Genomic DNA, 23292 nt, shown 5'->3' with positions numbered 1-23292 from the left:
ACCACATGAGCTGCCCATCAGGGTTGTACTGCCCTCATCATGTATTGGGTACTTCCTTGGGAGGCTGAAATGTTTGAGGCAGGTTTGGCATGACCTTTTGTGGCTGGTACCACTCTGTCTTTTCACAACTGCAATCTTGTGGCTAGCCTGCTTTTGCTAGGCATCACATGTTTTTAATAGTGGCATCGCCCATTTCAAAAACTTTATGTGAGCTGCTAGTGCTGAGCCATACACATGAACAAACAAATTAACGGACAGGACACTTCTACTCAACCAGCCCATGCACCTACTGAGCACCTCGGGTCACGCCTGGTATAGTCCTCTAGTGACTAACCAAAGCGGGAGTGGGGCACAAAGCCAAGTAGACTTACGGTCTTTGATCATCATTTTGTCTTCAATTAAAAAAAAGATCAGCACTGACATGCGGAGGCTTGCTGGGGGGCTCTTTCCGTGAATGGGTGATTGAACATTGTTAATCTGGACTCCTCCATGGACATGAAAAGAGTTAAGCCAAACTGCATTGCAAGCAGTATTTTCGGAATTTATTACAGATACCACACCATAAGAACAGCAGATGCCGCTTAAGTGAGGAAAAAGTCCCCCCAGTGTCCTTAAATCTTCGGCCCTTATAGAAGTGATACAAAATGAAGAAGTGAAAAAATGAGGCACATGTACAAAAATGCCATCTTAAGAGCAGTTTTGGTGTTTCGGGTGGATTTTCAAAACATGAACCGTGTTGCATTTCTTGAAAACAAGCATTGGCAAATCCAATAGTTCTCGCCTATGCAAGAGCTATTGGCAATGTGTTTTAGCCATGTTGTACACCAGTGTGGTTGCTGTTGAGAACGGCTAAAAGTTTGTGGTGTAGAATGGGGTAGATTGTAGAGGGACCGATTACAGTGGAGTAGTGTGGGGCATATTGGAGTGAGGTAGTGTGGGGCATATTGGAGTGAGGTAGTGTGGGGTAGATTGGACTGAGGTAGATAGGAGTGGGGTAAATTGAGTGGGGTAGATTGGCATGGGGTGGGGTAGAATGGATTGGAGAGGGGTGGGGTATGATGAATAAAGTTGGGTAGATTGGAGTTGGGTAGATCAGGTAGAGCGAGTGAGGTAAATTAGTGAAGAGTGGAGTGGGGTAGATTGGGTAGATTAGAGCAGGGTAGATTGGAATGGAGAAGGGTATTTTGGAATGGAGTAGGGTAGATCAGGGTAGTTTGCAGTGGAATGGAGTATATTGGTGTAGAGTCGAGTGAGGTATACTGGAGTGGGGTAGACTGGGTGGATTACAGTAGGGTGGAGTGCTATTGATTTGAATGGAGGAAGGTAGATTGTAGTTGGATAGATTAGCATGAGCTAGTTTGAGGGGGTAGATTTGGGCATATTAGAATGGGGTAGATTGGGATTGTTTTGGGTAAAGTTAGGTAGATTGGAAAAGAGTAGATTGGAGTGGGGTTGTAATAAATTAGATTGCTGGGGGGTGAAACCCTTCCCAGTTATTTTCAGGGTGAAGTCACAAGCTCACAGCCTCTTGCAGAACTAACTTTGGCCCCTGTGGACCGTTCAATGATGTTTGTTTGATGTTTATAGCAGGGAATAAAATATCTGCCTTTTCATTCAGAGAATCAGACCACCCAGGTGAGTTGTACTCTCTTTAACTGTTATTGGAAGAGTTCCTGTCCAACTGTGATGTTTCTCACTTTTGGATTGGAACAACTATATGCAATTCAGTGGTCCTGCCGCCTGGAGTCGGGACCCATTGGGCCATATGTTATTGTTTGCTGACCCCTGAATTGTGACAGTATCATGGTCACTTGTTCCCTCCAGGCAACTCCCCTCCTCGGCCCCCCTCCATTGTGTTGGTTTTTATTTCTTTTGAGCCGTGAAGAAACTGACAGCTTATGGTGTCTCCCTCCAAAACGTGCATTTATGCTTACCAAGAAGTGACCCAAAGACTGTGGAAGGTGATTCATAAAGTTAACTGGGGCAGCTGATTAAACGGTTTGTATGCAAAATTATTCACTGAACGTGTAATATTGAACATTTGACTGTTTATTTGTTGTAGGTTAATTATACTGATGCATCTATCTTCTATGCACCATGAACTTTTAATGTTATGAGTACCCTAGATCTGTATGAAGCTAACTTTGATCATTGACATCTCTGGTTTTGTTTATCTTGGGTCTTTGAAGCGGATTTTAATTCCTGTGTCTGTATGTAACAAGGCTATGACTTGCAATATGAATGCGATGTGTGAGTATGAGTGAAGGTGTGTTGGTAGTGGGGTGTGAGTAGGAGGTTTCCAATGAGGATGCATATGGTGATGAATCCTGAGATTGATGTATGTCAAATAACTGGTTTGGGATTTTTATGTTTATGACCCAAGTTGTTTAGCTACATTCATTTAATATATTGATGAAAATAAATCTAGGTTTTTGAATGAACTGTATGTCTTTTCAGCTAAATAATCAGAGTGGAAAGACTAATCTTTGAATCACGAGGCTCAGTTGCAACTTTATAAGCGCTTCAAGTTATACTGAAATTACACCCATATTGTCTATCTAGTGGACAGGGATTTTGCTTTTGTTGTGAAGTCACAAGCGATCCATGAATTAACCTGTGCATAACCGTGGTAGTTTGGCACAGAGAAGCCAGGCTAAAGTTAGAGGCAATGTGTAAGGTAGTTGTGCAATACTTCAAACAGTAACACAGTGAAAACACACCGCAAAAGGATCCCACAGCAGGTTTAGAAAAATAGAGTGGGTTTTAATAAATAAAACAAGACCCCAATGACAGACATCCAATTAGTAGGACCAGAGTTAGGAATTTTTTAAAGATTTTAGCAGAGAACAGTGGAGAAAAACACAAAGCTCCAACCACAGCTATCTGGTCGTGTGAAACCGGGAGAATGTCACCTGTTCAGGCTGACCGTGACGGAGTGCGTGTTGATACAGGGACTAGGTTAGTGCAACTGAAAAGTTACCTTCTCAGTCCAGCACCAAGAGTCCTGTTTGAGGTAATGGAGGCCCTGGGGAGCAGAGAAGCGTCGTGGATGGACATCATTGTAGCGGGAAGGGCAGGCCGGGCTCGGAGGGTGCTCGTTACTGTAGCACGAGGATTCTCTTGTGACGAGCTGTGGGGCCAGTGCTTCGCTGTGTCACCCCACATAAGCAATCTATGGCTGTAGCGCAATCAGTTGGGCTGATGGAACTGTGTTGCTGGGATGTGGGAGTGTCAAGGATTTAGCAGCACCGGGCCAGTTCACAGTTGTGAAGATCCCAAAAACTTTATTTCAGTCTCTCTGAGGCCACGCCAAGGGCCCAGGACCTCAGGAAACACCACTTGGGGATCAGGGCTTGCTCCAGCTGGATCCAGGTGCTGGTGCAGGTGGTTGGGACACTTATGTCCCTCTGACTCCAAACAGGAGCCCAGACTCTGGGAGTCCTGGGTTCAAGGGGTGTTGGTCCAATTCTTTTCATCCAGGCAAAAGGGCAGCAGGTCGCAGGTCAGCACAGCAAGCCAGCAGCACAGCAAGGCAGCAGCACAGCAAGGCAGCAGTCTGGCAGTGTGGAAGTCCTTCAGCAGCTCAGCAGTCCACCTTCCTGACAGAGTATGCACAGGCCCAGTAGTGTACTGAAGTGTTGGTGTTTGAGGTCCAGTATTTATAATTAGTTGTGCCTTTGAAGTCATGGAGAAGCTTCTAGAGGTTTCCCTAGCAAGCCCCCAGGCATCCTGCCTGCCCTGGCTCTAGGCTAACTACAGGGGGTATGCAGCCCTTTGTTTCTCCACACAAAGGGCTGCGTACCCCCTGTAGACAGCCTATTTGAGTGTAAATGAGGCTGTGTGTAGCTCCTCCCTCCCATCCTGCCAGTGGTGGACCATCCAGGCACACCTAAGCTCCCCATTGGATGTGGCTGTCTAGGAGGAATATACAAAGCATAACTGTAAGCTACACACAGTCATGTGACCTAGGGACAGGCACTAAATGTATGAGGCAGGAAAACACCAACTTTCTAAAAGTAGCTTTTTATAAATTGTAATTTCAAATCCAACTTCACCACAATTTTGGATTTTTCATAACAATTCAAAAGACACCAAACAAACATGAACTGGATACCTGCTCCCATGTGCAAATTAAATCTTATTAAATGTATTACGGTAACTACAATATTATCCTTTGGGAGAGGAAGGCCTTGAAGGAGTGAAAAGCGAATTGAAGAGTTTCACTACCAGGACATGTAAAACCTAAAGTACATGTTCTACCTTTTAAAAACACTGCACCCTGCTCTCCTTGCTGTCCAGGTCCTACCCTAATGGTGACTTATATGTATAAAAAGGGAAGGTTTGGCCCTGGCATTTGGCAGGGTGACATGGCAGTGTACAAACCGCACACACAGGCTGAAATGGCAGGCCTGAGCCATGTGTAAAGGGCTACTTAAGTGGGCAGCACAATCCGTGCTGAAGGCCCTATAGATGCATTTAATTTACAGGCCATGGGCACATGTAATGCCACTTTAACTAGAGATTTACAGGTAAATGAAATAGGTCAATTGTGGATATGCAAATGTTGCTATGTTTTAAAGAATGAGCACATGTAATTTAGCACTGGAGTCCTAAGGCCAGCAAAAATGAGATCAGTAAAAAATGGCAGAGAAAGGCCAAACGTTTGGGAGAAGACCACCCTAAGGTTGACAGGTCTAATAGGGATAGATTAGGGTAGGGTAGATTGAGGTAGGGTATATTGGAGTGGATGGGGAGTAGAGGATTAGAGTGGAGTGAAGTTGAATTGGGTAGATTGGGGTGGTGTGGAGTGGGGTTGATTGGAGTGGCGTGGGATAGATAGGGGTAGAGTAGACTGGGATAGATTGGAGTTGGATAAATTGGTATGGAGTGGAGATTGGAGTGGAGTCTGGTAGATTGAAATGGGGTAGATTGGAGTGGAGTGCGGCGGAGTGGTGTGGATTGAGTGGATTAGAGTAGTGTAGATTGAAGTGGGATACATGAGAGTGGGGTACAGTGGATGAGGTACATTGGGTGGAGTGGATTGTATTAGAGTGGAGTAGATTGGGGTAAATGGGAGTGGTGTAAATTGGGATGGGTAGATTGAAGTAGGGTAGACTGGGGTGGAGTGAGCTAGATTAGAGTGTGATACTTTTGAGGGGAGTGTGGAGGGTGGAATGGGGTAGATTGGGGTTGAGTGTATTGGAGTGGGGTAGAGTGGGGAAAATAGGGATGAAGTGGGGTAAAGTGGCATGTGGTAGATTTAGTGGGATATGTTGTAGTGGAGAGGGGAGTAGGGCAACTTGGAATGGAGTGAGTAGATTGGAGTTGGGTAGATTGGACAGGGGTGGAATGGGGTAGAGTGGGGTAGATTGGGCTGCAGTGGTTTGGATTGGGACAGTTTGGGGTACAGTAGGGTTCATTGGGGTGCAGTTGTGTAGATTGTAGTGGGGTATATTGGGGTAGTGTGTATTGGGGTATATTGGACAGAGTGGGGTAGAATCCAGTGCAGTGTGGTAGATTGGGGTAAAGTGGAGTAGGGTGGCGTTGACTGGGTTGGATTGATTGGGGTAGACTGGAGAGGAGTAGGGTCGAGTGGAGTAGGTTGTGTTTAGTGGAGTGGGGTCAATTGGATTGTAGTGCAGTGGATTTGGGTCGATTGGAGTGTGGTAGATTGTAGAGGCGTGGGGGAGACTGGAGGGAAGTGGGGAGATTGGAGAGGGTTAGATTTGAGTCAAGTATGGTAGATTGGAGTTGAGTGGGGTGGAATGCATTGGAGTTGAGTGGGATAGATTGGAGTGAGGTGAGTGGCATGCTGATTGGAATAAGTGGCGTAGAGTGGCATGTTGTGGTGTGGCATGACATATTGTAGAGTAGAAGGGCATGGAGTGTTATAGTGTGTTGTGGACTGCTGTAAAGTGTAGTGGCATAGTGTATGTATGCATGGTGTACTAGTGCACTACCAATAAAGACAACACATTTTTAATTGAAATGACCATTACATTCGAAGAGACATAAGTTAACTGCATACAAACTGTGTGAACATGTCATCACCTAGTGTATTGATGTGTTTTGAGGGTATTCACATTTTGTTTGCACCACACAACAGAATTACAAAAAAATGTGCTTCATTTCTACTTTCACAGTTCGATATATTCTGAACTATCAGCACAGTTAGTTGTTTTGTGCGCAAGAAAAAATAACATCCTACACCCGCTCCTCTCACATGGGTACTCAGCAGGATTCTCACAAAGTTTCTCACTTTGAAGTTAGAGAAAGAAAAGAACCTCTGTCTTTGAACGCACAGCGAATGTGACAAGATAAGAATAATATTTAAAGGCCGGTTTACAAAAAGCGAGTACTCGTAAGGATACAGTAAACCGAGCATGTTCAAAGGAGGGACAAACTCAAGCTAGACAGTCTAAAGCAAATAAAACCAGCAAATAGAAAGCAAGCAACTGAGTTACAGACCACAAAGCCAATAGTAAGCAACAAGCAAAATGCATTCCCAGGTAGGCTTTCAAAATGCCCACAAGAAATAGTTCGCAAACCAGATACTTGTGCTGTCTAGTAGGCTTATCATTACGAGAAACAAGGGAAACCCAAGAGAGCAGTAGGTCAGGGACGTTGGGTAGTTGTATATTACAAAAACTACGGTCCCTAAAAAAAATGGACATGGTATCTGTGGTTCTGCGATTTACCTATTTTGAATTGTATACAATCCAGCTCTCTATTCATCAGATAAGCTGACAAATGTGCTTTAGAATGCATCAATTGACCCTAAAAAAAGGTATGTGTTATACACTGCATAGTTCTTCTAAAAGTGTATGTATATATATATATGTTAAATGAATAAAATACAGGTTTCAGGGACGTTATAGTTAGGAATATGCATTTTAAAAGCCTTAGAAATCCGCTGAAAAAAACAAAGGTTAGAGGGATGATATAGTTAGTCTGACATTTCACTCGTACAAAACCAGAGAAATCCAGCAGTTATAGTTAGCTGAGCTAACTATAACTCGCGCCCCCGCATTGCACCGCTTATGACCTCACATATTACATCACTTACATATTACATTCCTCATGACATGATCAGTGACATCACTGATGACATTTAAAAATGACATCACTGATGACATCAGTGATGACATCATCCAGTGATGGAGTGTTTTTTAGAAAGTTTATGAGTGTTCAATATATATACCAAGCTGTATTGGTGAATCAGTGGGTTTGTGAGTGACTGTATGGATGACTCAATGGGTGCATGACTGACTTTATAAGTGAGTGATTAGGTGTCTCAGTGAATGTATTGGTGAGTGACTGGTTGTGTGAATGTGTATATCGGTCTGTCAGTTAATGTCTAAGTGGGTGCATGAGTATGTTAGTGGGTATGTGAATAGCTATATAGGTTATTGACTGGTTTTCGGACTACGTTTATAGTTGTCTGGGTGTCTTTGTTTGTGGGTGAGGAGGAGTATGACTGCCTGTATGGATCAGTGAGTGGGTGTGTCAGTGGCTGTATGGGGTACTGTTGAGTGTATGTGTGTGAAGTTGTACGAGTGGGTGAGTGTATATATGGCTGTGTAGGTGATTGAGTGCATGTGTCAGTATGGGTGGGTAACTTAGTATGTGAAAGGCAGTACATAGGAGTGATGGAGTATATGAGCGTCTATAGGCATGAGTGAGTGAAGGAGAGAGTGGCTATATAGATGAGTGCATGCTTCTGTCAGTGACAGTATAGCTGAGTGAGTATGTGTTACTATTTGTATGAGTAAGTGGGTGGGTGTGAAACTGTTTGGGTGACTTAGTAGCTGTATGATTGACTGTATGGGTGAGTTCCTACGTCTGTGAGTATTTTTATGGGGGACTCACTCACTGTGATCGCCCCCTTATGCCTGTATGAGTGGATATGTCAATCGCTGTATTAGTGAGTGAGTGGGTCTGTGAGTGGCAGTATGGGTAAGTGAGTAGATGTGTAAAGATCAATGAATTAGTGAGTGGGAGTGTAAGTACTGGTAGGAATGGGCATTTGCTGAGTGGTGGAGAAAGGGGGTGTGGCCTATCAGAACTCAGCAGTTCTGCTGTGTGGGACTTACTAGAGGTAATAGGAGGGGTAGTTGGCCCTCAAGGACATCCTTGAGGGCCAACTACCCCTCCAATTACCTCCACTAAATCCCACACAGCAGTATTTCCGAGTTCTGATAGCAGGCCACGCCCCATTTATCCATAACTCTGCAAACGTGCTTCCTGGTGTGCTCTTGGTTGGGGGGATGAAGTTTCCTTCACTGCTAGGTGTCCTTAGGGGCCATCTAGCCTACCTGCTACCTCCAGTAAGCCCCACACAGTGTGATTGCTGAGAGGTGGTGGCAGGCCACGCCCCCTTTCTCCACCACTCTGCAAACGAGCCTCCTGGTGCTTGGAGGTCTAAGTCCACTTTAGTCCTGAGGTCTTCAGGATACAAGAGGACCTCACCCCCCACCAGCAGTCACCATAAGGTGAGTTTGCAGAGTGTTGTAAAAAGGGGCATGGCCTCAGACCAACTGTCAGCAATCCCACTGTGTGGGGCTTACTGGAGGTACCTGGTGGACTAGTTAGCGATGGGGACTTCATCCCCCAACCAAGGGCGCGTTTACAAAGTAGCGGTGAAAAGGGGGGCTTCCAGCGAGTTGCCGGTTTGTCTATTTTCTTTTTCTCACAGGAAAGGGGACTGTATGGCCTCTTGCGCTTTTGGGCCCCAAGGACCCCATCCCCTGGGGCCCAACCTATTTTTTTTATTTTTAATTAAATACAAAGAAGGGGGCCCCCTCAGGCAGCTATATGCCCTGGGGACCCATTCCCCAGGGCTGGGCCATTGTTTTTTTATTTTATTTTAAAGGGGAGGGGTGCATGAGGCTCCCCTCCCCAGGCCGATTTTGGACCCGTGGACCCCATCCCTCCGAGGCCTGGCCATTTTTGTTGACATTTTATTTTAAGGGAGGGGGTCGAGTGGCCCCCCTCCCATGGGCTATTTTTGGCCCCGGGGATCCCATCCCCCGGGGCTTGGCATGGAGGGCTCCTGGAGGGGGGCATCGCGGCTCCCCCTCCCATCTTCTATTTTGCCCCGGGGAGGTGGTAGTCTCGGGGGCCCTGCAAAGGAACCCCACATTTTTTCAATTGGTGTCCTGGGGAGGTGGCAGTCCCCAGGCTGCATGGGGCCATGTGGCTCCCCGCTTTTAATGAATATAGCCCCGGGAGGTGGCGGTTCTTGGGGATGTGTGGGGGGGCAGGGTCCCCCTCATGCCTTTTAAAAAAAGAATAAAGGCCCAGGGAGGTGGCGGTCCCCAGGGCTGCAGGGCGGGTGCGTGCCCCTCACATTTAATGACTATAGCCCCTGGGAGGTGGCGGTTACCATTATAAATATCCATTTACAATTGCCCCATGGACCTGGCCAACCCGGGGGCTTAAAAAGAAACACTAAGCACGGGAGACCGCGATTCATATTTTTTTGGCAGCAGGATTCGCGCACCCTGCGCAACTCCCGTAAAAAAAAATTACAACTCTTTTTGTGGCCTTGGGGGTCAGGGTGTTTGTACCCTGGTCCCTTTTCTCATTTTAAAATCCTTTTTGACCTTTTTCCTTGTGACACGGTTCAACAGAGTCACAACATGGCTGTCAACATTTCCTGGTTGGATCTCAGGCTTGAGGTCGGGAGGGTTCGCGGATCCTCCGCTGCCATATTTGTAGATCTGAGAAATGTTTAAATTTTTCAGAAACTACTGAATGGATTTACACCATTTAACAAAAAAAGAGTGCTTTCTGGACCAAGAACTACCTTTTTGCCAAATTTGGTGTAATTCCGTTCAGCAGTTCGGGCTGTAGCCGTGTCTAAAGTTTCCTAAGGAAATTAACATGGAGAAAATGCGTTTTGGGACCCTCCCTTTCTCGGCCATCACTTGACGAATCACCCCAAAACTTTACACAGAAGCTGACCTGACTGCCCCATCAGTTTTGAATATTTCGCAAAGATTTGTCAAACAGCATGAAAGATATTGGCAAAAGAAAAAATGCTTTTTGAAAAGAAACAAGGTCCTAACTATATCTACCTACTGGCAAAGACCAGTAGGTAATATTTATATATACATATATATACATACACATATATATATATATATATATATATATATATATATACATACATACATATACATATATATATACACATACATATACCTATACACATATATATATATATATATATATATATATACACACACATATACACACACACACAGGCACAGAGTATTAGAACTACACAATGTATACCTATATATATATATATATATATATATATATATATATATATATATATATATATATATTATACAATATGCACACACAATTTTAGAAGAACTACACAATAGCACATTAGTCAGCTTATCTGATGGATAGAGAGATAGATTGTGTATATATATATATATATATATATATATATATATATATATATATATATATATATATATATTCAAAGAAGTTCGAAATCAACTCAGCATCCGCTCCCGCTGACAACGAAAATTGAGAAAAAGCCACAAACTCCGTGCTCTCGTTTCCAGTGTTATTTATTCTGTGAATAACAGCCCACCAGTCGCCATGACGCGTTTCGCCTCAGCCGAGGCTTGATCACATGTCATGTAGAGAAGAAAGGAAGTGACATAAGTAGTGTAAAAGGTCACATGGTCAATGATACATCCTTTCACAAATTTAAAGTGATATTCACCCATTACACGGAAAACGGAGTGTAGGGCATAGTGCCCCCATATTGCAATGTTCACAAGTTAAGCCGTAGGCTTGAATCAAGTTATATCAAGTCATTATGTACATGTATTTACTATCACTATCATCAAATAATTTCCAAAGCTATACAAAGGCATATATATAAAATTAAATAGGAATATTTTTCTACAAAAAAAGTATAATTTCCTTAAGAACATATTCAAAATTCATATATTTACACCATATCTACAAGGTATTTTATTGTCCTTAGTTTCTTTATATAAAAAAACCCTCAAAAGCAGACCTATTTCATCTCGGCAGGTTATTCAACCTTCTGCTTGTTCTAATTTCTAGACATTAATACGAATATGCAGTCTATAGCTTTTAAAGATAGTGAATTACATTTGAATATAAATCATGATTCAGTGCAAAATTGTACCACAGTGGGTAATGGCAATATGTAACCTCCATCTAAAGATCTGGATCCTGTGTAATTTATCGCTTTCTACCTTATACTTCCTTGGGGGTCGTCAATATAAAAGTGACAGTGCATTAAAATTTAATCTATTGCTTAATAGAATTTCAAAATTATTCAGGCTGCCAAATATGCGTATTTAAGAAGATGCCTTGTTGCCCATCGAACACACTGGTGCCAACAGATTATTTTGTATCTCCACATTAGATCACAGGCATGTGTAGAGATCTTCACTACAATTTAGTCCCCCAGGCTGCTTACTATTGAGTTCGAGGATGTAACGTAATTTTCCATCTCTATCTCCTCCCCTCCTCAATGGTAAAACAGAGTCCACCAGATAATATTTCAGCAGATCTGGGTTGCTCTGATGACATTTTTCAAAGTGTCTCGCTACTGGATAAGACTGATCTTTCCCTAGGATTGCCCGCAGATGCCCGCAGATGCTGTAGGATGCGCTTGTGGGCAGGGAGACGAGTACTCCCAACATACTGTAAGCCACATGGGCACAGTAGTATATACACCACGAATTCAGTCTTGCATCCCAGTTTCTGTTTAATGGCAATCGGAGTGTCATGGAAGGGACTAATAAAATGGGTTTTATTGATGGCGTGCTTACAGGCCTTGCAGACTTGACATTTTTTAAAACCTGTAATCCGTTCCCACCATTTCTTGGGAACGTCCAAGGTGTTACTGACAATAGCACTGCCTAAAGAAGGAGATTTCCTGAAGGTGATCTCAGGTCTGTTTCTCACTAGATCACCAATTACAGGATCCCCTTTGACCAAATTCCAGTTTCTTGAAAAGATCTTACGGATTTCAGCATGTTGCTGGCTATATGTGACAATTGCCCTGCATTGCACCTTTTCATCAGTTGCAGGTACAGTCTCAGCTGTGTTGCCAGTGCCCTGACAATTCCCCAAACACTGTTCTCGGGTCAGTTTAGCCGTTTTACTTATAGCCTCGTCTATCATCTTGTGACTATAACCCCTCTCCAAAAAACGTATTTTACACATATCTTGGGCTAATTTGCATTCGTTGTCTGTGCTGCAAATGCGCTTTATGCGCAGCATCTCCCCATAGGGGATGCTGCGAATTAGATGGCGCGGATGATTGCTTGAAGCATGTAGCAAGGTGTTACCAGCGGTAACCTTCCTGTGTAGTTTAGTTTCCAGTTTGTTTTTATCCTTATCAACATACACTTCTACATCCAGGAACTGCACTGAGCAGTCACTTATGGTTGAAGTAAATTCCAAATTTACATCATTAATGTTCAATTTCGCAACAAAATCAACAGCACTTTCCATTGACCCCCTCCAGACAAAGAACAAATCGTCTATATATCTGAGGTATAGTACTACATTTTGTTCAACAGTTGTTCTGTGCTGTCCCATGAGGGTCTGCTCCTCCCACAGCCCCATGTGTAGACACGCAAAGCTGGGGGAGAAGCAAGACCCCATGGCCACCCCTCTGAGTTGTTGATAGGCTTGGCCACCAAAACTAAAAAAAATCTGTTGTAAACATATTTGTAACATTCCCATAAGCATTCTGTTATGTTGAGCATTGTATAAAGGACGCTTGTCTAGAAAGAATTGGACCGCCTTCAAGCCATCCATGTGTCTTATGGAGGTATAAAGAGAACATATGTCCAATGTCATCAATATATAGTTCTCATTCCAGCAAAGCTGAGACAATTTACATAAGAAGTCAGTCGTGTCTCTTATATAAGAGTTCAATCCTTTAACCCATTCTAGTAAAAAATAATCAATGTACCTTGAAAGGTTTTCCGTTGCACTGTTGATAGCCGATATTATTGGCCTTCCTGGTGGAACAAGGGAATCTTTGTGGACCTTCGGCAAAAGGTAAAATGTGGGTATCACCGGGAATTCCTTCTTTAGAAACTTTAATTCATCCAGGGTGATCAACCCACTGCTGCGCCAGCCAATCAGTTTAGCATTGAGGTCATTCCAGGCCGTTTTGATTATGGTGATGTTGGTTCTGCGGTAGCAAGATGTATCACCTAACTGTTTTTCCGCTTCCGCTAGGTACTTATCACGTCCCCAAAGGACAATATTGCCCCCCTTGTCGGCCTGTTTCACCACCAAATTTTCATTTGATTTCAGTTTCTTAATCAACAAATTATAGCACTGGTTCTGTCTCGCAATGGCTTGGCTCTTCTTATTTGTATTGATATATAATTTTTTAAGATCCTCCGCCATTAGGTCCTGGTAAATGTCTAAGTTGTCATAAAGAGAAATGGGGTTAAAGGTGGATTTAGGCTTGAATGGTGTCCGGGACACATTAGGCCCGGTGATGGTATCCAACAACGTAGAAGATGATGTCTCTCCTTGTTCATTTTGTAATTCCCAAATTTCTTCGAAGGAGGGAGCGTCTCCCACTGATAATAATATGGGACTTGCTGGTGTATATATACACACACTTCAGCAAATGAAAAATAGACTACATTTACATACTCACTACAACAAGAAACCAAATCGGCAGCTCTGCCACAGCTGCCAGAAACCAGATGTAGCTCTTTCAAGGCTCTCAACCATCCACCCTGCCATCCACAGCACTTCACATACCTTCATCCTCCTGAAACTATAGTCATGATTGCAGAACAGAATCCCCTAATCTTAGCGGTCTCCTGTTCAGCCCATTGCAATCTTCGGAAAGAAGAAGAAGAATACACTTTTAATGGTAACAGGTTCTCTGTATAAACAGCAAGTTCTGAAACTCACTCCTGGCAAAAATAGGATCATCCATGATGACTGAACTCCAGAAAATGCTAAAGACCTGCACATTTCCAAAGAGATGTCTTGCTCAAATGCAAATCTGATGCACTACTTCCCGATGTTGTCCAACTTTCCTGGGCTCGGATGCAAAAAGTCACAGGCCAGTCCAAAATGGACTGGTCAAGATTTGTTTTGTTTTTAAAGTCTAGGCCAGGCACATCTCGTACCATAATCCCAAAGGCAATTTAAAACCCTTTATTAACCATGAATGAAATGGCCATAATGTTATCATGGGTAAAACTACAGCACGCCTTAAGTCAGACTGATGTACTGGTATCAGTTGATTATCTTCAGGACAGGTCTTCAATTGACTCAAAAGAGTCAAGTGGCGTCATGCTTTAAGAGGGAAGTTAAACTGCAGCTTCATAGATCACTATGAGAGCAGTTCTTGTAAATAGGGTGTAATTAAGCACAATTCCAGTTATGAGGGACTTCAAGACCCAACCAAAAACAATTGAACATGGAATTTAAATGACTAACCCAGTAACCTGGAAGAGATTCAAAAAAGCTTCCCAAGAGCTGTAGTTTCTCCTTGCTATTCAAACTGAGGAAGCTACAATACTTTTGGACTGTACCATTTCCATGTCTCCACTATGGACGGACGGTACTTCAACTTTTAGCAGATAAATATTCTCTTTAGTGACCTATATAATTTCTAAAGGTGTCTTCCAAATAAGACAAAGAATATTAGTGCCTTAATGCATTGTAAATGATTTTTTTAAACCAGTTTAGATACCTCAAGAATAACCCCTATTAATTTATACCACAAACATCAAAAATATGAACACAATTGTCACAAAATACCATGGTTTTGATTCCTGATTTGCCTTATAATATTCTGCTTTTAACTTCAGAATAATATTCTGCAGTAAATTCTCTTTGGATTTGATAAAAAATGTTCTGATGTTCCTTAATACCTTATTATATGTTATGTTAAAAACATTTATACCGCGCTCGATCACCAGACGGTTTCATGGCGCTCAAAACAAATGCGGGAGGACGGTGCACCGAAATTACTCATAGGCTAATTGAAAGAAGTGAGTTTTAAGCGATTTACGAAAGCAAGCATAGCTGGGGCAAAGTCTGAGGGGGATCGGGAGGGAGTTCCACAGTGTGGGAGCCAGGAGGGAAAAACACAGGCCACCATGCTTTTTCCGTTTATACCTAGGGACAATCAGCAAGTTGTGTGAAGTGGACGGAAGATCTCTCGAGGGAACATAACGCTGGAGGCTAGACGTAATAAATGCAGGAGCTTGATCGGATAGGGCCTTAAAGACAGTACAGCCAAGTTCAAACATACAGCAATAAGCCACTGGGAGCCAATGCAGTCTCCTCATCAGGGGCGAGACATGTTGGTGTTTAGGCTGATGAAAGACCAGTCTCGCTGCCTGGTTTTGCACCCGCTGCAGCCGGTGAAGATGGTAAACAGGTATCCCAACATAGAGGGTGTTAGCGTAGTCAATACGGAAGATGACGAGAGCCATAATGACGAGAATGAGTGCCTCGGTAGTAAGGAACCTACAAATTTTGTGAATCCTGCGCAGATGAAAGAAACAGGATGATGTAACTGCATTAATTTGAGGCCTCATAGACAGGTCACTACATATGATTACGCCTAGGCTCTTTACCGAATTGACAGGGCTGGGCGAAGACTCAAGGGAAGAGGGCCAAAAGCTAGAGTTCCAAGGTTTAGCCAACCCACCCATCAACACTAACTCCGTCTTGTTGGGATTGAGTTTCAACTAGCTGTAGTACATCCACTCAGAGATGGCAAGCATGGTGGATTGGAAGTTGGCACAGGAGGAAGGGGTAGAATCAACAGGGAAAATCAACTGTAAATCATCAGCGTAATTGAAAATAGTGACCGGGGTGTGACGGAGGGAAGCAATGAGAGGTTGCATATAAAGGTTAAATAGGAGTGGCGACAGGGCGGAGCCCTGTGGGACTCTACAGGAAAGGGGAGAATAAGAGGCGGAGTAAGTAGACAGATGAACTGCCTGAGACCGCTGGTGCAGAAAAGATCCAATCCACGTCAAGGCCATGCCCTGAATACCCGCGTTATTGACACGGTCGATCAAGATGGCATGATCGACCATGTCAAAGGCGGCCGACAAGTCCAGCAGTACAAGTGCCTGGGCGATATTCTTGTCGGCGCCTTTCCTCAGTACGTCCATCACGGCCACAATAACAGCTTCAGCAGAATGAACTGGCCTGAAGCCAGCTTGCTGGTTATCCAGAAAGGATGAACCCTCAATGAACACAGAGACAGCGAGTGACGTAGGTCTCCAAAATTTTCCCAAGATAGGGGAGAAGGGAGATCGCCCGAAAATTACTCAGGACCAAAGGGTCGGCACCAGGCTTCTTTGATATGGGAACTACAACCGCCTGTTTAAAAGAATCCGGTACCGTGCCTGTAGCAAGAGAGTTGTTAAGCAGTGCCAACGGGGGATCAGGGCAGGCCAAGAAAGCTTCTTTGAGAATTTGAGGGGGGCAACAGTCGCTAGGAGAGCACGAGCTCATCTTATGTAACAAGAAATAAACTCAATTGGGGAAATAGGAGGAAAAACATCCAGGCGACAGGGGTTCATAGGGGGTAAAGATGGAGGAGTAGAGGAAAAGGGAGGGGGAATATTATTCTTTATGGTGACAATTTTATCAATGAAATATGAGTTAAGGGAATCACAAAGAGCTTGTGTAGGTTGTGGTTGGACAGTGACACGGTCCGGCGAGGCGAGCTCCTCGACGATAGAAAAAATGTCCTTAGCCTTCGAGGCCGAGTCCATTATTTTCTGGGAAAAGTAAGTGGTTTTGGCCAATAGAATGGATTTTTTATACCGTTTCAGCAGGTCTACATACACGATTTTGGATTCTAGGTAGTAATTGCGCCTCCAACGGCGCTCAGCTTGGCGGAGGGCCAATTTATCCAGTTTCAGTTGGTCTGTGAACCACCGCTGAGCGTCATGAGGACGTTTCATTTTTATGATTTTTAGCGGGGCCACTTTATTGCTGGCACACACCAGCCACTGCTCGAGATGAAAGGCCTGGCCAGCCACCGAAGCCTGGCCCCTAGGGGCTGTGGTAGCTAGAATGGAATGAAATTCTGCAAGATTGGCTCGTTTCCAGTTACGGGCGGTGAAATTGGTAATAGGAGTGGGGTGAATAAACGGAATGGAGTTGAGGGAAAAAGAAATAAAGCAATGATCAGACCAAGAGCAAGGATAAACTAAAGGAGGGGAAATGTCGAGATTGGTCGTCCAGACTTGGTCTAGAATATGGCCTTTACTGTGGGTAGCTACTTTTATATGCTGACTGCAATTCAGGCCAAGCAGGAGATCAGTAAATTCCTCAGAGAGGTGACTTTCCCGAGGATCTGATGGCCAATAATTAAAATCACCAATAATGAGAGTTTTGGCATGATTAATAATTAGCTGGGAGACTAAGTCACCGAACTGTTGGGGAAAAAGAGGCATATAATCAGGGGGTCTGTAAACCAGGACACAATAAAGGAAAACCTAAGAGAGGAAAATTTAAGAATAAGACTATCAGTTTTAGGGAGAGTGGAAGTTTCAAGAGTAATAAACCTATGCTGGGAGCGAATGATAGCTGCAACCCCCCCCACCTGCTCTCCCAGCGTCCCTATTAGATTGTAAAATGTAATAGCCTGGGGGATAGCAGCAAGGATATCGGGGACAGAGTCTTCTGTCAACCAGGTCTCAGAGAGAAGAAAAATGTCTACTTTATTGTCATCCAGCAGCTGAAATATCTCAAGCTGGTGTTTCACCAACGAGCGAGTGTTAAGGTAGGCTACCACCAGAGGATGTATTCCAGGGGACCCTGCGCCGGGTAAAGATATAGAGGGTTCACTGCAATGTGTCAGGATACTCGGTGCAGGTGTACTTAACGGGAAACCCAGGGAGATCAAAATACCACAATCCTGATCAGCGCTTACAGCACAGGAATGTAGGGGCCCAGAGTGTTGGAGCGCATGGAGATCCACGGGAGAGTAGGTTATCAGCTGGGCATTATGACTGGCCACTGGCCACAACGGGCCGTGGACGGGCTTAACTTAGGCGCAACTTCGGCGCGAAGACGGCACGCCCGCTGCGCTCGTCCGCTGCGCTTCTGCCATGTCCCCATCTTAAATACACCTAGGGAGGGAACAACTAGCACGCTAACCTGCGTGGAGAGTGTGGCAGTTGATGCTTGGAACTAAATATTCCTCATCTTGCAACATATTTGGCACACTTAATAAATATTTCAAGAATGTTAGTATCAGGCCAAAACCATTGTAGTTCTGAGTTTACACTTATTTGAGGCCAATCTTCCAACAACAGCTTAAATCTCGAGAGTTCATTCATCAGCTCATTTGTTCCACTCAAGTAGAAATCTATCTTATTCTTTTGTAATCAGATAATTCAACCATGTTCTAGATTTGTTTATTTTTCACTTTTGGAGTGGTAATTTGCAAGTAAATCGTTATGGAAAATGATCACTACTAACCTGCATTTGAATATGTACATTTGGACACACAGAATAAATTGCAGAAAACAAGCACATTATCTAATAAAGTCTACATTTGAACTTAATATGTAGTGTTGAGAGGGACCATTCAGGAGTCTTAAAGCCAAACTACATATTAATTCCAAACTCACTTTCTCTTGGGACTGGTTACTAAATTCATACACCAGAATATCTCAATAAGCCCTAATAAGGTCAATTTCAACATAATATCCAGACTTATACAATAAATACAAAATCAAGTAGGCAGTCAAAATCATCCCATTATAATTCAAATCGGCTCTAAGACGCCAGCAGATATGGAACACAGCACAGCTCTTGAAGATCGCATCAATGCCATCAAGAAACGCCAGCACTAACAGCAGCAAGGAAATCTTAGCCATCAAAGATTTCACTGCACCTTCTGCCACCCCCAGAAACATCACCGCCTCACAAGACCGTTGCATCATGCTCACAGAATTCTTCTGTAACAAAATCACCCTCACATAGAGATACTTTGACTCTCAACCAGAACCCTTCACCATCACAACCAAACTTCCCATCACAGCTGATGAATGAACCTTTAACCACATGGCCTGCTGTCACCACAGTTGAGATTGCGGCTACAATGAAGGCCATCCAATCAAGGGCTCCATCTGACCATTGTCCCCACCATGCCTTGACCAAAGAACTCCTACCAATCAGCGATGCACTAACACCCAACCTCAAAGGCTCCATTAATGCAGCCACATTCCCAGGAACCTGGAAATATGCCACCATCATGCCCCTGGTCAACCATCCACTGACCCAGCCACGCTTTCCAGCTACAGACCCATGTCCCTCCTACAATACCCAGCAAAAGTCTTTAAGAAACTAGCAAACTAATGCCTCAGAAACCACCAGCTCCTAGATGCCTGGCTGTCCTAAGTTAGGCTAAACCACAGGACAGACACAGCACTCATCGCTACCACAGACTACATTCACATTATCCTTGACAGACATAGCATATCCCATTCACCTGGACCTCTCTGCAGCATTTGATAAAGTCTCCCATCCCATCCGGCACCTGCACAAGATCGGCATCCAAGGACATGCTCTCTTCTGGATCTGCTCCTTCCAAACAGATAGAACACAAGCTATCAGCCTGGCATCTTACTCCTTGGAAGCCCGCAAACCTATTCACGGAGCGCCTCAAGACTCATCACTGAACCCTACCCTCAATGCTTACATGATCCCTCTTATCCACATCATCCGTGCACACATCAACATTTTCTCCTACGCAGACGACACACAACCCAATCTCCCTGTCAGACAAGCCCCAAACACAAGAAACAAGTTCACCGCTTGCATGACCGAAGTCTCTATCTGATGAAAGGCAACTGTCTCAAACTCAACACAGACAAGACAGAAGTAGGGATCTTTGCCAGTAACACCTCACCATAGGACTCCAACTCATGGCCGGCTGAAATTGGACCCACACCCAGAACCCACCCCAGGAACCTCAGAATAATCATCAACAGCAAATTGGACTTGAAAGCACAAGTCAACACCGTCACTGTATCCTGCTTCTACACCCTGCAGATGCTGAGAAAGATCTTCAAATGGCTCCTAAGCAGCACTAGAAAAACTGCCACTCATACCCTAGTCACTAGCTAGTTAGACTATGGGAAAGCCCTCTACAATGGGATTACCAAGCAACTCACTAGGGGTCAGATGTATCAAGGCTTTTTGCATTTGCAAACGGGCTGATTCGCAGAATCGGCCCACTTGTAAATGCAAAAATGGTACTTTGCGAATCCTTTGAAATATGCACAAAAGTGCATTTTTCAACATGCCATGTGGGTGTTCGCCACATTTGCACTCTTACCTTATTTGCGGATGCATCAGGGGGGTCTTAGGCCCCAAGCACCCATGGACTTGCATTCGTAAATTGCCATTACTAATTTGGTAATCGCAAATTGCTAATGCATTCTCATTCATTCCTATGGGCATATAGGCCAATAGGAATGAATGGGAATGCATTGTCTAATAGCGAATAACAATTTGTGATTCGCTATTAGGGAATGTTAAGGAATCGCAAAATATTTTGCAATCCCTACATACATTGCATTTTGCGATTCCAAAATAGCGAATCGGTAAAATTCGCTATTTCAGAATCGCAAAATGCTTCCTTGATACATCTGGCCCTAGAAGGCTACAAACCATCTAAAACTAGGCAGGCAATCTCATTCCCAAACTCGCATCACACCACCCCTCAAGGAACTTTACTGGCTCCTGAAACAGAAACAAGCTTATCTCAAATTCATCGCACACACACATTCAAGGCACTACACAACTCAGGCCCCATCTACATGAACAGTGGCACCTTCTTCCACCAATGATCTAGACAACTCTGCTACACAGAACTCCTACTTACAAGCATACACAGAACTAGATCAGGAGAACAGGAGTTCTCAACGCTCACTCCTAAACCTGGAATGAACTCCCACGCCACATTTCTTGAATACCGCAAGAAGCTGAAGATCTAGCTTTTCAATTAACCAACGAGCCATAGGAAACGCTAGGCGCGCGCACACACAGACCTTCTCAGCACCAGGATACTCTTACAGGTGATAGTGAGCTTTACAAATGCAGATAAAACAAGCCACCTTAGTTCAAGCCTAACCGGACCTATTGTAAATTTATGATGGAAGGGTGCATTAAGACCACCAAAACCCACCGGCATACGCTCTGGTCCCTAGCCCTTTGTCACCCAGATGGCACAACTGCACAGTTTGCACATTTGACTCCTGGGATCTAAATCTGTAGATTTCTTCCACCAGAGGTAGAGCAGCCACACCAAATCTCCTCCCCTCTATTTTCTTCACTGCCATCAGAGCAACAGATGCAGACCAATTGGGATAGGAACCGATGTACTAATACCAGTGTTTCTATGACTGCAAACATTACTTTCAAGTGCATGATTTCAGGATGTGTATCCATTTATAGTTTTCAGTACTATGTGGGACAGGGATGCTAGGAAATCGAGTTCTAAATTGGTCAGTGCCCACCTTTCCTTCATCAGTGGAGAAAATATTCTTTGTAGTCCCTACCCTGGATCTTTTATTGCTCCATATAAATGATAAAGTCATCTGGTTATTAAAAATATTTAAAAAAAATTAACAAAAATGGCTCCAGAAGGCATGGGAGGGTTTGAAACAGAAATAAACATTGGGGTAAGGCTACCATTATAATATTGTTAACCTGCCCCATTACGGGACATTAATAAACGTTTCCAGGCTTCAAAACCTTTTCTTATTATTAAACAGAATTCCATAATTAGGAAAATATGTCACTCACCGAAGATGAAACTTGTATTCCCAAATATTTAAGCTCTTGTGTTGTTGCCATATTGCACAATTCTGAAGGCAGATCTGTTCCGCTACAATTAATGTTGATCTTGTATCCCAATTTTTTGGAAATCTGTTGACAAATTTTAAATGCTAATGTTAGATTTTCTATTTCAGGTGTGAGGGCCACATTGTTAGCATATAATATAATTTTTGTAGTCCCAGACACTTCCGGGGCTACACAGTTAGAACCCTGTGAGCGGATACATTCAGAGAGTGGCTCAATAAAAAGAGCAACAAAGGTGGACACTGGTCATCTGTACATGGTGCCTCTTTTACTGAGATTACCATCAACCCCAGTCTCCATTAAGTACCTGTTATGTGCTTGATCAGTGGTACAAGGACCTTATCAACCTAGTGAACTGGAAATGAAAGTTCATATAGTCGGAGACTATCACAAAAAATTTAAGTTCACTTCGTTAAATGACATTTCAGCATTCAAGAATCAAACCGCCAGAGGGAGTTGAAGTCCCAACGTCAGGTCGATGGTCTCCAAGAGATAATGGGTGTTTAAGGCCGGGGGTCTTCCTGTGATAAATACAGTCTGATTCGGGTTTAATAAGTCTCCTATGAAGCCGACTAATTTCAGAGAGAGAATCTTCAAGACTTACAGAGTTGTATAAGCAGCACTCAGGCTTTTCCCCAAGTTTTAGAAGGTTATCATGTTTCCTTGTTGAAAGGATTATAGAATTTCTGCCCCTTACTTTTATGTACATCAATATAAGCAAAGGGGGCATTAGCACCTACAAAACTAATTAGCACAGCGCTCCTCAAAATCCATCTGGGCCTTCTGCAGCTGCCATTAAACGTATGATTTTCTCCATCACTTCCTTCTCTATAGCCAATTTAAAAACCTATTCTCCAATTTTACCCCATTTCAAATCATTTAGAAAAGTTTGAATATTTGCAGGTTGAGGCTTCAATACTTCCTGCTACAGTTCTCTATAACATGTATGAAAAACTCCAGCTACCTTCTCCAAAGCTACCATTTCCCAGTCTTGTATCCCAATAATTCATTCTCTCTCCTGCCATAATTTTAATTTCGGAGCTAACCTTATTTTTCTGTTCATCACTCACGGCTATATATTTTTTGGTTTACGAGTTCATTTGTACCCTACAATGTTCGGCATTCTCAATTCCTCTAATATATTGATGTTCCTGTCACTGGGCTTGCATGAAGCTATATCCTGTGCAATTTTAAAGAGCTTTCTGTCCTGTATTTCCATGGCATGCATTTCTCTTTTCTTAGGTCTTAATCTGATCCATGTAGTAGATGATTAAATCAGTCTCAGAATATTAATATATTGACCTCCTGTTTAATCTTTTAGGGGGTTCCTTTACCCCCTGTTTGACAGAATACACATACAGGACCATAATCTGATAAAACTAGATG

General features: G+C 43.5%; 1 protein-coding gene across 2 annotated transcripts in view; it reads right to left on the bottom strand.

Moving 5' to 3' along the window:
- Positions 1-23292, bottom strand: part of KCTD1 (potassium channel tetramerization domain containing 1) — a 329020-nt gene that overhangs the window by 197221 nt on the left and 108507 nt on the right. The window contains exon 2 of one of the 2 annotated variants that reach the window (XM_078687386.1): positions 21850-21972. The exons of the other annotated variant lie outside the window; for it this stretch is intronic. Within the exon in view, the coding sequence (XP_078543512.1) occupies positions 21850-21972 (123 nt within the window). The remainder of the gene's footprint in view (positions 1-21849; positions 21973-23292) is intronic. 2 annotated transcript variants of the gene reach the window in all.

This window comes from Lissotriton helveticus, chromosome 4_1, assembly GCF_964261635.1.
Source record: "Lissotriton helveticus chromosome 4_1, aLisHel1.1, whole genome shotgun sequence".
Lineage (NCBI taxonomy): Eukaryota > Metazoa > Chordata > Amphibia > Caudata > Salamandridae > Lissotriton > Lissotriton helveticus.
Note: the sequence above shows the minus strand (reverse complement) of the source record. Positions and strands in the feature narration are given on the sequence as shown.